The sequence below is a fragment of the Bradysia coprophila genome, unplaced genomic scaffold (assembly GCF_014529535.1).
Source record: "Bradysia coprophila strain Holo2 unplaced genomic scaffold, BU_Bcop_v1 contig_232, whole genome shotgun sequence".
Lineage (NCBI taxonomy): Eukaryota > Metazoa > Arthropoda > Insecta > Diptera > Sciaridae > Bradysia > Bradysia coprophila.
In genome coordinates this window covers 8713203-8725332 of record NW_023503493.1, presented here as the reverse complement: position 1 = coordinate 8725332, position 12130 = coordinate 8713203, and the positions used below count along the sequence as shown (strand labels likewise).

General features: G+C 37.4%; 2 protein-coding genes across 2 annotated transcripts; both read right to left on the bottom strand.

Moving 5' to 3' along the window:
• Nucleotides 1-2651: 2651 nt before the first annotated feature.
• On the bottom strand, nt 2652-4208 carry LOC119076421 (uncharacterized UDP-glucosyltransferase YjiC-like). Its single transcript, XM_037183163.1, has 2 exons — nt 3643-4208; nt 2652-3479 (listed from the first exon to the last, which is right to left on the bottom strand). The coding sequence occupies exons 1-2, from the start codon at nt 4154-4156 to the stop codon at nt 2683-2685; spliced, it is 1311 nt and encodes a 436-aa protein (XP_037039058.1). The 5' UTR covers nt 4157-4208; the 3' UTR covers nt 2652-2682.
• A 3178-nt stretch (nt 4209-7386) lies between these two features.
• LOC119076419 (eukaryotic initiation factor 4A-III) lies at nt 7387-9117 on the bottom strand. Its single transcript, XM_037183162.1, has 2 exons — nt 8882-9117; nt 7387-8647 (listed from the first exon to the last, which is right to left on the bottom strand). The coding sequence occupies exons 1-2, from the start codon at nt 9003-9005 to the stop codon at nt 7581-7583; spliced, it is 1191 nt and encodes a 396-aa protein (XP_037039057.1). The 5' UTR covers nt 9006-9117; the 3' UTR covers nt 7387-7580.
• Between the last annotated feature and the right edge of the window lie 3013 nt (nt 9118-12130).

Genomic DNA, 12130 nt, shown 5'->3' with positions numbered 1-12130 from the left:
GACAGTTTTGATGACGTTTCATCCGATTCATTGATGATAGCGTTTGATGATGGCAAGTAAAGAATAGATCACAAAAGGAATTTGCGAGTGGGTTCCATTTAAAAATGATTTTAGGCGCTCTCTCTGAGTTTTCTAATAATTCGAGATTTGATGTTCTCATGTAGGAGTCTATTAACGAGTCTATTAAGTGATTATTTTCTTTCACTTGTTCATACATTTTCCAAACTCTTACTGGGGAATTGCGGGAAATGGTGAAATTTGAAAATTTACTAAAAACAATCGAGCAAGAATCATTTCCACGGTGATTTATTTGTTTTGAAATTGTATCGAAAATTGTAAAAAGTTCATTAAAAATATGAAAACTTTAATTTTTCTAAAATCATCAACCGATTTTAAGATTTTACTCTTTTCAGTTTAGCTCCAGAATTTTATGTAAAAAAATCCAATGTCCATTTATTGAACGAATGAAACGTGAAATACTTACACTGAAGAGTATAACAATTTTCAAAAAAATACTCAACACATTTATTATTTTTGATTAAACTCTAAACTTCTTAGAAAAATATTTTAAACAACAGCTCTTATGAGTTTAGAATTAATATGGTTGAAAATTCACACTTTCAGTGCTACTTGTATAAAATTCAAAAACATTTCCTGCGAAATTCGTTCTCCATTGAATTTGGACGTAAAATTTCACAAATAAAAAAAAGTGCAGAAAAATTGGAATCAGTTGATATTGACCAAATGGCTTTTTGTCAGTTTCACGATTTCTGTAAATAAGATCGCTAAAAATCGTTCATAAATTTGATACATCAATTCAACATCAAAAGATTGAACAAATTCATGCACATTCGTTCCAAATTTGAAAAGCGAATTTGCTCACATTTTTTGTCATCAAATTTGAGCAAATTCGTTTCGCATCATTTGAAACGAATGTGCTCACATTCGCTCAAAAAATGTGGCGCGAATGTGGCGAATGTGGCGAATTATTTTTGAAAATGCAAATTCACCAATAATATTGAATAATTCATGAAAATGATTTGCGAATCCGTAAAGTACAGGTCAATATCATTCTAGATGTGCGTCAAAAAAATCCGAAGTTAGTTGGTTCATGGGCGCATTCGTTCGATGAAGATGGGCGAATGTGCATTTTTTTGGGCAAATTCGCTAAGTCTCATGGACGAATTTGTATTTAAAAAAAATATTTTCAGAATTTTTTGTTGTGTCACTAGATTGCTATGAGCCTGAAGTCTTCGGATCTGCAAAAATATTTCAAGATTTATTCAATATTGTTGGCGAATTTGCATTTTCAAAAATTGTCATAAAAAAATGTGGCCACATTCGTTTCAAATTATTTGAAACGAATGTGTCCACATTTGCCTCGCGAATGTGATCACATTCGCTTTCAAATTTGAAATAAATGTCAATGAATGCGAAATATGTTCTTTGAAGCAGAATGAATCAAAATGGTTTTTGAAGCATACTAAGATTGTATGTTCGAAATAAGTTTCAAGAATATAAGCTCGAGTGTTGGTTAAACACGAATTGGTTAAATACATTTGATTTTTTTGTGGTTAATTACGTTCGAATTTTGGGAGCACAATTTATTTAGCCTGGTTTCTCCAGACAAACACTAGACAGAAATGTTGGTCTCATGAAGATGGTGTAAATACTAACTTTATTCAGCGTGAGTTATACGTAATTTTTGAAACAAAAGCTTTTTACTTTTGCTTTATAGATTGAGAGTTTATAGAGTAAAAAACGAAATTAATTAATTTTTTAATGTGCGGTGCAAGTTTTATCATTCATGTTTCGTTGGTTCTATTAGTACCACCGTTAAACTTGTGGGTATACAGGCGTATACAGGGCTCAGAAACGATAGAGTCTAGAGTAAAATTAAAGAAGTCATCGGCTGTTTCGTTGATTTTTTTAGACAATAAAGTTTACAAACGTTGAAGCTCTATAAATCAAAGAGCTATATCAAAGTTACAATAAGTCTCGAAAGGGATTAACCTTTTTGCTGAGATTTAATTTTTGGTAAAATACCAAATATAAACATTTCCCGCAACTCCCTGTAGGCAAACATAGCATCACGAAACATACCTAAATTTTTCGTTCGTTATACTGTCAAAAATTGCACGAGAACAAAAGAAAAGTTTTAATTAGGTCTCCTTCGCGTCACAATGTGTAGTTAGAGTCAGAGTCTAAGCAAGGCAGCATACTTCTTACCATAGATCATACAGGTTCATGGAACCTATAAGGTGTCGAATTTCGATTATAAACTTACACAAGTTTAAGGTTCTTTCAGAACCTTGACATATAAGTACAGTTAGTTATAACAAGAAATTCGACAGAGATGTGAATTTCCGCATTCCCTTGAAACGGGCGAAATCCTGACATTTTGCTAAAACCCAAATGTCAGCCCTTCCAAATGAATGCGTTAGAACCCAAAAACAACAACATGATCGGAACTGAGGACGATATCGCACCTAAGCCAAATTATAAATAGTTTTGAAAACGAGAGAAGACGTGGGGACATTGGAAATTAAGAGGCGATGAACAACAACAGCAAAGTGATTTTCTTTTCGTTGTGAATGTTACTTGCATCTATCTATCAGGGATTAATCTATAAAAATGGCACCTCTCCAGAACAGTAGTTCCCTTTATTTGCACTGAATCCTTTTACAGTCTATTTTGTCGCGCAATTTCTTCAATTTTCTCAGCGATAATACGTTTATCGTCACAATTGCGAATTCGTTCACTAATCTCCTTCATGCGAACACGCAATTCATTGTCGTTGGCCAGTTTATCAACAAGTTTAACGAAATTGGCAGCATTAGAACCACGCGACAAACGGTATCCCAATTTCGTGTCGACCAGACGCTGTGCATTATCAAATTGGTCGGCAAAGATCGGAATCAGCAGTAACGGTTTTCCATAGTAAAACGATTCGTACAAGGAATTGTTACCGCCGTGTGCGATGACACAATCAACCATCGGATATAGAGCTGCCTGAGGTAGAAACGATTGACCCCACATGTTGTCGGGAAGTGTGTACTTATCATGGTTGGAACCGGTTGCAACGACAAATTTGTGTTCGGATTTGCTTAGCGCTTCCGTTACGAATTTCATCAGCTCCAAGTGACCACTGGCAAGAGATCCCAACGACAACAGTATGAGTTTTCCCGGCCTTTTGATGAGCCAATCGGGTAGTGTAATCGTTTCGTCGGTCGTACGAACGAAACCATTTACGCCGATCCATTTTTCACCCAACGGTTCAGCTTCCTTGAAATCTAGTTCTTCGGGCGTAATGTAAATGTTTAGGTGCGGGGACAGTGGTTGGAGCTCCGACGGTGGCAAGCTTTTACCGCAAAGACCATGATACCACTCGTTGACAAGTGCTGAAAGGTTACCAGACGACGCAGCCATTTGTTCACGAAATTCTTGCCATTCACTCTTGTTGCCACGAATGGACAAACCTTTCAAATAGTAAGTACAAAAGTCAAAAATTGTTTAAGATAAATCTACAAATCCCGTCAGCCTGAGGGTTCTTTCGCAGTGTGATCTGCGCGATAGATGAAGAGATTTAATTTGAAAAGAGGCTGTCGGGAGTCACATCGTCTGAGGATTTGTCTCGCAAACCTGACATTGCTGGTGGTAGTCTATCATCTGAATTGCATCTATTATAGAACTCAAGCGGTCCCATCGAACACAAAAGCAACCACGGAATGTCACTGTTCATAAGCACTGGCGATGCTAAGTGCATGTCGCATATAATGATGTCAGGTTGAACAGTGTCGACTATCGCCTTAAAATTCACCTCCATTTTCTTACTATCCTCGAACATGGCAGCGAAAATTGAACCCACTGCCTTGAATGTATCGATCGTTGACATTGAGATAATGTCGTGTGGATGGTCCCGGAAAAAGGCTTTCACTATATCCGGCTCGGTAGATGAATATTTCTCAGGCCCGATTTCTTGTAGAATCGCTTCTCGGTAGCCGTGTTTGGCGAGCCGTCCCTTGAACTGAACGTCCAATATCACAATGCATTCGTGTCCCCGTTGACGCAGTATGTCGGCTAGCCCTTGACATGCACCAACATGACCCATGCCTTGGGCCGGAGCGAATAAAATTTTTAGTTTAGAGTTCGACATAGTCGACAAACACTCGGCACTTGGTGATTTCGATTGAATGACCCTGATACAACTAACTAAACGATATTCCAATCGAATGAACATACGCATTAAATTGTCGACTGCAATTCATATTCATAAGCAAACGGTGATTTTTGTGTGGAGAATAGATAAATCCGAGTGACTAAGATCTGAGGCCTAAAGCAGTCATTAGCCGAATGTTTGCAGGAATTTTCGGTACTAGTATTGTTAGTCGCAAGGTTACAGTTATAGCTAGTGGAAGTGGAATCATCCATAAATCTTCCAGCCATCCGTCCAGAGCAAACTTAAACCTATAAAAGTTTAGATCGTTTCCGCAGGACTTATTTTGGAGAATTAAATTTCCGAATTAGTCGGAGTTTTCCGATTTTTTTTTTCGAATTATTCGTAATTAAAATTCCATAAAATAAGTCCGGCAAAAATCGTTCGTTGGCTACTTTCGACTTTAAGACCTAAAATTTGTGCACTTTTTGTCAGTTCACTTATCTATCTATGACCTACATAACGATACAAATGTTTGTTGAATTAGCAAAAGAGCTGAATGTGATAAATAATGATGACTTAATTGAAGGGCTATCGTTTTCATTTGTTAAGTGTCGGTTTATTTACATTTACAATTTTTAGAGAGATAATTTTGTCATACAGGCTTGTATGATGGATCCAACATAACAACAATAAAATTTTTCTATTTTCATTTAAATAAAACTTTACGGTCATAAATTTCACAATAAACACGAGCCGTCAGAACAGTCGGAGCGTTCGCTGCGACTGAGCCCCGTACGAACCCGTACATCTATTGCGTACGCGACCCTACTTCGTCGGTCGCCCTACTCTTACCCTAAACCTACTAACCTAAAATTCTTATGAAATGTGCACGTCTTAAAAATTGCGCATAGCGCAATTACGAAGCCCCGTACGACGTTCCTTTCAACTGTAACCCAAACTTAAAAATTTTTGCAACAATTTATATTAACCTATATTTACCTATAAATAAACATTTTACTAATAAATATGCTAGTATATAGCTCAAAAGAACTGATTGGTACGGTCAATACCTATCTAATAAAGCAAAATCCATCGAAATCCGTTCAAATTTGGCCAACCTACAAGCAAAAACGGCTTGCCACCCTGTACCTAGTTCACTCCAAGGGGTCTAACTAACGAGTCGATCATCTGATTTCCATAAACTTTTTTTTTGTCGATCGGTATTGTAAATACCTTTTATTTGACGTATCACTTACATGTTTAGCCTTTGAATGGCCGCAGATATCTTCGGAAAACGTTAAATCAGTTATGGGGCCCAAAATTGCCCATCTTCGAACTTAGCCTCACTATTTCGACTATATTTCAGGGAAAAAAAAATTTTGAAATCGGATTTGATTTACCGATTTTTGAATCATTGGCGGTCTGCACATTTGAGGTTGAGTGCCTGGGTTAATTAGTCTGGTTTCTTATGTCGAAAAAAAGCGTTATGCTCGATTCAGAACTTTTTTGATTTTTGATGACTGAATATGCTTGGGGGACCAGACTTTCCTGACTAATTTTTTTTTGGTGTTTTAAACCGGTAAAACTTAAAAAAGAAATATCTCGATCAAAACTGAATATTTTTTTACAACTTTTTTTTTGGAAAATTTAAAGTTCACTGAGTTATCTTGGGTTCTCTGAAAAGTGTACCGGAAAAACCGCTACCTTTGAACTCAATCTCCCTGGCCAGTTCTAAATAAAATTTGACGTTAGAGGCGCGTGGGAAAGCTGGTGACTAGTACTTTCAGATCCAGCCGGTCGAGCTTGTACGTATCAGAAGAACATGAGATATACCGTTATGAAGCCCCCCCTTACCGCACAGACATTTTTCTCTAAATAAGATAAGAAATTACCTGAACTTTTCGAATGTTTTTTTTTATCATTTTACCCGAATGAATTACTAGAGCAAAGTGTCTTTGAATGATTCCCCACAATATGACAATTCTTGAATGTCCTCTAAGTACTCACAAGTGCTCTCAACGCTAGAACTCAAGGATAAAGTTTTGACCAAGATATTTCACAAGTTTTACACTAATACCGGTTTTTACCGGTAGTTACCGGTTCAAAACACAAAAAAAAATAGTTAGGAAAGTCTGGCCCCCAATCATATTCAGTCGTCAAAAATCAAAAAAGTTCTGAATCGATCAGGATGACACAAGAACCCGGACTAAATTGTTGAACTGTTCTGGAAATATTTTTTAGGTAATATTTTGAGGTGATATTGTCTGTTTCATACTACGCTGAGTTTAGAATTTTCCGAGCAGACGTACATATGATAAACTTACTCTCGAAAAGAATGCCTATAGCGTCACTACTCCATTGTATATGAGGTGAGGTGCATCATTGTAAAGGTAAGACATTTGTACAGGAAATATTTTCGATCTTCAATTGCTGGGCGGAAGCAGAATTCTTCTCTGAAGTTTGTCGGATCTGGCGATTTTCCATGCTTTACAAAACGATTTTTCTCTGATTACCATCGTAGACCACCATAGCCAAAGTTACCCCGGAACTACATGGCCTGAGTTTTCAAAAAAAGTCTGTAATGACCCATCACCTACCACTTTGAAGTTTTTTATCGTGAGGAAGCTGTAGAAGAACTAGAAGCGCAAAGCAGCAGAAGATCTACCAATAGGCAATTGACGATTTTCCAAAAATGTTTCGATGTTTTGCGAATTCATGTGGTTGCCGAATTTATATAGCAGTGAGTATCGCCGTGATTTTTTCTTTAGAAGATTCTTAACATTATGGTGAAACTTCATGTTTCGGCGTTTTTTCTTGACGATATACTTTGGTGATTTATGATGGAGTTTCATTAGTTTTTGTTGATTTTTTAAAATCTTAAAATCTTTAAAATTTACCAAGAAAATCGCCAAAACGTTAAGTTTCGCCAAGAAAGACAAACTTTTATTTCTTGGGGATTCATCTTGTTCGTCAACGCACTGACCAGTGCCGAAGCTGACTTTAACGTCACTCAAATAGAGATTGGCCTTCTAATTGAGTGATGTCAAAGTCAGCTTCAGTGCTTGACAGTGCGTTGGTAGACGTCAAAATTCACTGGGTAAACTTAACGAAGAAATACTGCTCGTACACATAGCGGCAATGTGTATCTACAGGAGCTACAATGAGTCAGCAAAGTTTTTAACGAAAACGATATTGTGTGATTGCTCGTCGAGAAGAGACACAAACCATTTTTTTTCGTTTAGTTCCTCCGTACCTCTTTTATTGAAAAAACCAAATCGACGTACAATTGGGTGAGACAACAATGTGTTGTGTTAATCTAAAAAAAATGTTTTTTTTTTGTTTTAAATTAGGAAAGTCATTGCAACAATTGGACATTCTCCTTCCGATGAAATTAATGTTTTGGTTAAAATAAATGTTCCGTTTAGATCAAATCAGCGACATTCATCGGCATCTCGTCAATTTGCGTCGAATAGTACTGTTCAATGTCACGCAAAATTCGAATGTCATCGGACTTCACGAAATTGATAGCAACACCCTTGCGACCGAAACGACCCGACCGACCGATACGATGAATGTACAATTCACGATTGTTCGGCAAATCGTAGTTAATGACCAGCGACACTTGCTGCACATCGATACCACGAGCCCACACATCTGTGGTGATCAGAACGCGACTCTGTCCGGAACGGAATTCCTTCATAATCTCATCACGTTCCTTTTGCGGCATGTCACCGTGCATCGAACTGACGGTGAAATTCGCCTCGCGCATCTTCTCGGTCAACCAATCGACCTTCCTTTTCGTATTGCAGAAAATGACCGCCTGTGTAATGGTCAATGTGTCGTACAGATCGCACAACGTGTCGAATTTCCATTCCTCTCGTTCCACAGCAACGAAAAACTGTTTGATTCCCTCCAGCGTCAACTCATCGCGTTTCACAAGAATGCGAATCGGATCGGTCATGAATTTCGATGTCATTTCAAGGATCTCGTGCGGTAGTGTGGCTGATATTAGACATACCTGTGTGGCGGGCGGCAAGTAGCGATACACATCGTAGATTTGCTCCTTGAAACCTTTGTTCAACATTTCGTCAGCCTCGTCCAGAACCAACATTTTAATCGATCTCGTTCGCAGCACACGTCTCTTGATCATGTCAAACACACGGCCCGGTGTTCCACTGACAATATGCTGTCCATAGTCCAATTTACGAATGTCTTCGCCCAGATTTGTGCCACCGATGCAGGCATGACACTGAACGTTCATGAAGTCGCCCAACGCCAATATGACCTTTTGAATCTGGACGGCCAATTCACGAGTCGGTGACAGGCACAGGACTTGCGTTTCACGTAATGTTGTGTCCAGCGATTGCAGTATCGAAATTGAAAATGTGGCAGTTTTACCGGTACCAGATTGTGCTTGAGCGATAACATCGCGTCCCTTAATGATTGGAAGGATACTTCTCTGTTGGATTGCCGATGGTTTTTCGAAACCTGAAAACGGAACACAAAAGTCGGTCAAATTGTGTCAAGTTTGTTTATTGAGGTTATGAGTTGGCAGGTGATTGTAAACGATTATAAACGCGCCGTCTTGTCAATCAAATGACTTGTTTACAATAATTTTACTCTAAATCGTTGTCCGGTCTACAAAACAGTCCCGGAAAACATTCGAATTTCGCCATATTTTTCAGTCACTTTCCATCGTCACTTTGTTTTCCAAACACTCACCGTATGCGTAGATAGCTCTCAACAGTTCCTCCCGTAGTCCCATCGAATTGAACGTTGGTACGACCTGCACATCTTCACTTGTCTCGAATTCCACATTCGATAAATCTTCACCTCGCCGAGCCATTTTCGTTTAAAATGGAAAATAATACTTTCTGACGCGCTGGATTTTCTACCGAAATTGATCAATGATGGTTGTCAAGAAAAAGCAATATGGTAGCTAGAAGATGGTAGCCGAAAGTGTAGCCGTCATCGCCGTCATCAGAGAAAAAAGGCGTTTGATGTTTTTTTTCCTGCATTCACTGAGAATAAGAATGAAATGCACTCAATACTTGGAGGGAAAACATTCAAATAGTTTTTTTTTGGGTAATTCACGACGAGTGCTTCATGAATTTAAGTTGAAGTTATTTGTCACAATGTCCAATATAAACGCAGTTAATATTTGGGTCATGATGTCTCTAAGCCTTTGTTAGCAACTTGCTTTAAAGTGCATTTTATTAAACTTTCATCAGCGCCTGCTGGGTACGCGTTCAAAGTATATTTTCAAAACATATTCATAGCCGGGTTCATAGTCAAAACTTTCAATGTAGCTATAGAAAAGTTACCAATCGTCGGTGTCGGTAGGACCTACTTTACCCCGAAGACATTTTGTGGGCCAAGGTCCATAATAACAGTTTACTCGTAGGTTTCTGACTCCTACAAATGTTACGAAATTCATTCAGATTAAAGGTCAACACACATTAGCATTTAGTGCCATCGGTAATACGATATTTCATTTGTTTAAATCAGCTAAAATCGGTTAAAACCACTATCAATTTAGAAATATCATATTCCCAACTGACAGTAGATGCTAGTGTGTGTTGACCTTAAGGATTCTTGGAAAATTCGAGAAATGTTCTGGAATTCAATTGCAGGCGCAAGCTTATAATGCTTCATTTGAAGCAAAACTTGACTTTGATTTGAAATAATGTTGTCGTTGTTTCTGTTAATGATAAAACATTGGAATAGTACATCACTGCTATAAGGCTATATATAAGAGACTAGTACTTATACGAGTGCTTGCGCAAGTATTAGTACGAGTCTTTTATATACAGCCTTATATAAGGGAGGTATTTTATAGCAGTAGGCAAACATCTCTTTTTCTAGTGATATAATTTTGCTTGCAAAACCTTTAGCACTCTAGGGTAAATTTGTTTATGCTCAAAACAAACGAGGCATTGAAAACGTGTTTTGGTCCTATTTTTCATGACGAAATTTTCGAAACTGTCAAATGAAGTTAGAACTTTTGCTATTCAAAATCGCGACTGCATCTGTCAATGAAAACTAGGACCAAAACACGTTTTCAATGCCTCGTTTGTTTTGAGCATTACCTTTATGTATGTCGTGTATATAGCACACAATACACACATACCGTATGCGATAAAAACTTTCGCGCAAGCTCTCGTATACGTACACGTCTCTTATATACAGCCTATTAGCAGTAATGTACTATTATCTACCTAGGTGCAATAATAGCAGTGAAAAAGTGCTATTATTTCGCCGTCGGTAGATAAAATATCGTATTCACCTCTGTCCAAATGTTTATTTAGACACTTGGGGTTATAACATTCGCCTTTGGCTCATGCAATAACTCCTCAAGTGTCTAAATAAACATGTGGACAAAGGTGAATCATCTACTATTTCACTTACAACGTCAGCTGAAACTGATTGCAATGAAATGGCAACTAACACAAAGAACATGAGTAAAGTTTCCTTCATTTTTGCTCTGAGCGATAATGACAACTGAATGGATCTTTACATTTTACAGTCGTAGATATACCGAAAAATCGTAAACACACAGAATGGATTGGACCAAAATTCCATAGCACTTCTTCTAGCATGAAAACCTGCATGTCAAACGTCAAATTCTCCAAACGTTGATATGTTAATTCTAGGAGCAGCGCTATGATTAAACGTAGGATCGTTAGAACTAAAATGTGAAGAAATTAGGTGTCGTCAAAGGTCAAATTGATAACACCACACAAGACATTAAACATTCGGAGAGAAGCCAAATAATTTATTCAGCATTTATTCTCTAAACATTTACTCATCAATTAATAATGTATTCCGATTCACATTTAATTACTACACAACCTGCTAATAAAAACAAATATTTTCAAAACAAAACTAAAACTCATCTATCAAAATGTATAGAAAGCTAGTGCAGTCATTCGCAAGTGTTATGCTATAAAATTCGTGCGCGGATAGTTATTTGTTCAACTAGGGAAGAAAAGTTTGATATTGCATTGCTAGAATGTTGAAACTAGAGTTAAACGCAACGTTTTTTCGCAAGAAAGGTTTCCGAAGTTTCAGCGGAGGGGAGAAAATGACCATTTTCTAGCCTGTGTTGTGAAAAAGTCTTATGCTTACCACACACGGACGGGGCTTTCAAAACACGTTTTGGTCCTAGTTTTCATGACGAAAATGTCGTAACTATCGAATGAAGTGACAAAATTTTGAATTCAAAAATAAATTTCCTTTATTGAAATCCGTTGTCAAAATGGCAATTAATATTTGTGTCCTAATGTCTCTAAGCCTTTGTCTTAGAAACTTGTTCCATTAAAGTGTATTTTACACTGCTTCCATCAGCAGGCGGTTTGGATACGGGTTCAAGGTTTATTTTCAAAACATATTCATAACCGGGTTCATAGTTGAAGCCGTGAATGTAGCTGTAGAAAAATGTCCAATTTTCGGTAGGATCGTCTTTCACTAGAAGACATTTTGTTGGCCATGGTCCAAAACAGTCTGCTTGTTCTGGGGCAATTATAATGGTTTTTGATATCTGCAAATGTAAGAAGTTTATTCAGTATAGGAATCATTTCTTTGAAAAATCGAGCATTTTAAAACGTAAGCAAAATTAAACTTTGATTATTGGAATAATTATGTCATCGTTTCTGATAATAATAAAAACGAACAAATTTTTTTTTTTCACTTACTATGTTAGCCGAAACTGATTGCATTGAAATGGTAACCAGCACAAAGACGATGAGTAAATTTTCCTTCATTTTTGCACAATAATTTCTTACGACCGTTTCAAGAGTTCTGCTGTAACTGAATGGATGTTTGTATTTTGCAGTTTGTATTTTGATATCAATAAAGCATAGCACTGCTCCTAGCATTAACACTCGTACGACACAATGTCTCCAAATGTTATACATGAATGCGTGTGTTGGTGTCGCGTGTTTAACTCATTCCAAGGGAGAATGACTTCAG